Source organism: Rhinoraja longicauda, chromosome 39, assembly GCF_053455715.1.
Source record: "Rhinoraja longicauda isolate Sanriku21f chromosome 39, sRhiLon1.1, whole genome shotgun sequence".
In the NCBI taxonomy this organism is placed as follows: domain Eukaryota; kingdom Metazoa; phylum Chordata; class Chondrichthyes; order Rajiformes; family Arhynchobatidae; genus Rhinoraja; species Rhinoraja longicauda.
Window position 1 is genome coordinate 9122101 of NC_135991.1, and position 4133 is coordinate 9126233.

Sequence of the window (4133 nt, forward strand, 5' to 3'; positions counted from 1 at the left end):
GATTTTTCTTATTTTCATGCAGCTGATACCAACGCTATTTTTTCTCACTGCCGGGACCAATGTTGTCCTTGCCTTCAGTGGGGCCTTGTCCAGAGTTGACCATGTGCTCGTGGCAGCCTGATCTCTTGGACCGAGTGACTGGGGAAGACATTAATTTAGAGGGAAATTAAAGGAAAATGAAAAGCGGAGACTTCGCAGATTGGCTTCTGGATTTTATGGCATGATATCATGGAGAGATAGTGGCAGTAAACTGCCCACCAGTTATCTGACTCCACAGCAGAATTAGCCGACTTTTACACTGTGCAGTAAACAACTTTCCTTGATACTACTCTACGAAAGTATTCTTTCAACTACATGGGTACCAATTATTTCATTAGTCATAACATACTTTTTGATTATGTTAATCTCATTCAACAACAGATGGTTAATACAAGTCAAACACAATATAAGGGCATCTTGACATTATTCTATCTCACCTTTTCGGCGGCCCTCTCAGAGCCCATCGTAAGTCCACCCATTTACAGTAACATTTCAATGCCACTAGTGTTAGGGGGTGCGGGAGGTCTACTGTGACTTCTCAAAGAAGAGGAAACAAGCTTCGTTATCTCCTCTACCATTTCATGTTTTTCTTTACCATCCCACCTTTCAACACATTCCCAGACAAGAGGTTCCACGTCAAGTGTTACTTTGCCGATTTCCACGAACCCCTTCTGCACCTGGTCAACGAGGGACGCCAATTGTCACATCCAAGCACCCTTTCGTTACCTTGTTCATTTCCAATCAAAACTAAGTAAGGAAGGATATTAATTTTTCTTCCACAGATCCCTCCTTGTTGATCTTTATGATCAACACTTATAGTAAGAAAGGATTAAAATATTTTCTCTCGTTTATCATTTGCAAAAATGGAGGCGTGCAAGGCGGATTATAACTTTCATTGGGTAACCTTGTGAAGTTAATTGTTTCTGAGTTTTTGATCAGTGAACACCCGGTCCTGTGGACACGTCTCTGTGTGGAGTCTGTCACAGACGGATTCCATTGTCTATTACTCAATAATTGGATCAATCGCCTGAAACCCGAATCTACCGGCGTGTGTTGTTATCGAACTGAACTCATTGTGCAATGAATCCATTAACGGAGCCACTCTGCTGCCTGATTCTATGTTGTCCCTGCCTTCCCACTAGGTTAATTCCCGGAATGGCGGGACTGTCGTATGTTGAAAGGCTGGAGCGATTGGGCTTGTATACACTGGAATTTAGAAGGTTGAGGGGGGATCTTATTGAAACATATAAGATAATGAGGGGATTGGACACATTAGAGGCAGGAAACATGTTCCTAATGTTGGGGGAGTCCAGAACAAGGGGCCACAGTTTAAGAATAAGGGGTAGGCCATTTAGAACGGAGATGAGGAAGAACTTTTTCAGTCAGAGAGTGGTGAAGGTGTGGAATTCTCTGCCTCAGAAGGCAATGGAGGCCAGTTCGTTGGATGCTTTCAAGAGAGAGCTGGATAGAGCTCTTAAGGATAGCGGAGTGAGGGGGTATGGGGAGAAGGCAGGAACGGGGTACTGATTGAGAGTGATCAGCCATGATCGCATTGAATGGCGGTGCGTACAGGCTCGAAGGGCTGAATGGCCTCCTCCTGCACCTATTGTCTATTGTCTATTGTCTATTGGAACCCTCCTCGTCCGCATCAGCAGCCGAGTTCCCAGAGCTCTAGTTAAACGGCCGGTCACGGTTAAGTCTGTGAAAGCTGCCCCATAAGAGAATGTGAGCAGGGTTAAATATAAAAAGACCATTCCGCCGTTGGTAGCGGGCGGCTGCTCGTTCCCTCCCCGCCCTTTACCCCGCACGTCGCCTCATCTCTTTCCCCCTGAAGCAGGCCGGTCAGGCACAGTCGGAGCCGGGCCTGACATTGTTAAACTTGCAGCCGCGCACCGAATCTTAACACTCTTCTGCTTTAGCTGAAAGTGGAGCCGGTGTCCAGCACCGGAGACCGTGTTCAGTAATGCCCAGTGTCCGTCCCCTTCTCTTTCCGCAGTGAATTTAGTGGCGATTGTGATCCTGTCCCGGGGAAAGTGCGGCCTCTCCACCTGCACCACTCGCTACCTGGTGGCCATGGCAGCGGCCGATCTACTGGTCGCGATCACCGAGGTCATTTTGTATCAGATCCGAGTTCATTACTTTTATTGGAGTTTCCTGTCCATCACCCATGTGTGCAGTGTTAACATTGTACTGAATTTTTCAGCAACAGACTGTTCTGTCTGGTTCACCGTGACTTTCACATTTGATCGCTTTGTCGCCATTTGTTGCCAGAAGCTGAAAACTAAATATTGCACCGGGAAAACTGCGGCTGCGGTTCTAGCAACAGCCGGCGTTCTGCTCTGTCTGAAAAACGTTCCCCGCTACTTCACATATGAACCCTGGAGGATCATCGAAAATGTCCCGTGGCTCTGTGTCATGAAGGAAAGTGTTTTCACTGACCCCGGGTGGGTGACGTTTGACTGGTTCGACACGGCTCTAACGCCGCTCCTCCCTTTCGCTGTGATCCTGCTGCTCAACTCTCTGACAGTCCGGCACATTTTAGTGGCCAGTCGGGTCCGTCAGGGGCTGAGGGGTGAGAGCAAGGGGGAGAAGCGCAGTGACCCGGAGATGGAGAGCAGGAGGAGGTCTGTGGTTTTACTCTTCACCATCTCCGGCAGCTTCATCCTCCTGTGGCTGACAAATGTGGTACACTTCGTCTATTATCAGATCACAGAAGACAATGCAGATTGGAATGATTCTGAATGGATCTTTCACAAAATGGGGTATTTGCTGAGAAATCTCAACTGTTGCACGAACACATTTATTTACGCGGCGACACAGGCCAAGTTCCGGGAGAAAGTGAAGAGCGCGGTGAAATATCCGGTCACCTCTATGCTTCAGATCATTCATAAATACGCGTCCTGAGCGCATCCCAGAGTCGGCTGCTGTCTCTACCGTCCGGGCTCCGGCCCCTGACATTCACCGCCGCATCTTCCAGTCCCGGACGGAAGATCCCATCGACAGCTCCGCTCCGGCACCTCCATCCCGTCGCTGCGAGATGTCTCACATTTACCCAGTCGCCCCATTTCCGTCCGCAGTGGGAACCGTTCTCGAGTAACGTCGCCCTGGGACCAATCGTGCCATCTCCATCTGCGGTTGAGGTATGCCTCTTGAATATGGTCCTTCGGGTTTCAGCATCCCCAGAATGATTGTCCAATCTCCCACTTGGGGCTGGTTCGTCTGATGTGCCCTTCTCCCAGTTCGACCTCCCTCCTGATGGGGCTCCATTTCTTGTAATCTCCCCCGACTCCGGGCTTCGGAATCTTAGTGTTCAGAACCTAAGATCCACTTCGCACACCCGGCACCCAAACTTCGGCAGTTCCGGTTTCTCCTGTCTATTTCCAAAGTTAGACAGTGCGCAACCCTCCCCTCCCCGCCATTCACACACCTCCCAGAGGGAATGCTTCTGCTGGGTCTGCACAATAAAAGGATGACTAGAGGATTCTCAACCTGTCACTCTTTGGTAGAAGTAGATGTAGCCCGGGTCTCGCTAGGCTTGCTCCGAGGCACAGAAATTATGATCATTTTAGGTCACCAGACTGTGGGGGAGAGTGAGAATGTGAGCGGAGTAGGGGGGCGGTATGACGGTGAGAACTGGAGAGGAAGCAACGATGGGCAGATAGGGATAAGAAGAGGGCAGAGGGAGCGGTGTGAAGGTGAGCGAGGAGCGCAAAGGGGAGATGTTGCGTGGTGACGGGGAGAGAGGAAGAGGTGGAGGCGAGAAATTGAGCGGTGTGACGGGGGAGAGATGTTGAGGAGAGAAGACCAGAGGAATAGGGGATATAAGTTTATGGGACATTTTGAGCGATGACCGGAGGAGTGGGGAAAGAGGCTCGGAGGAGTGGGGAGAGAGGGGGACGGGGGACTGGGAATATAGAGGCCGGGGGAAATTGCGAGAGAGACAGGGCCGCTGTGATGGGAGATAGGATGGTCGGATGGGGATAGGAAAGGATGCGGGTTTTGTGATGAACACGTCCCTACACTAATCGCTCCACCTTCCTAATAAGACAGACGTAGGTTCTATATGTGGCCGAGGTCCCCATGTGACAAATGAA

General features: G+C 50.0%; 1 protein-coding gene across 1 annotated transcript; it reads left to right on the plus strand.

Moving 5' to 3' along the window:
- The first annotated feature begins 902 nt into the window (after positions 1-902).
- LOC144611197 (putative G-protein coupled receptor 139) lies at positions 903-2943 on the plus strand. The gene is made up of 2 exons (XM_078430248.1): positions 903-938; positions 2074-2943. The coding sequence occupies exons 1-2, from the start codon at positions 903-905 to the stop codon at positions 2941-2943; spliced, it is 906 nt and encodes a 301-aa protein (XP_078286374.1).
- Positions 2944-4133: the final 1190 nt, after the last annotated feature.

Excerpts from the sequence above, each read along its gene's own strand:
- LOC144611197 (XM_078430248.1), top strand. The coding sequence starts at position 903 with ATGGAGGCGTGCAAGGCGGATTATAACTTTCATTGG. Across the intron at positions 939-2,073 it reads CGGATTATAACTTTCATTGG|TGCGGCCTCTCCACCTGCAC; the intron begins GTAACCTTGTGA and ends TCCCGGGGAAAG.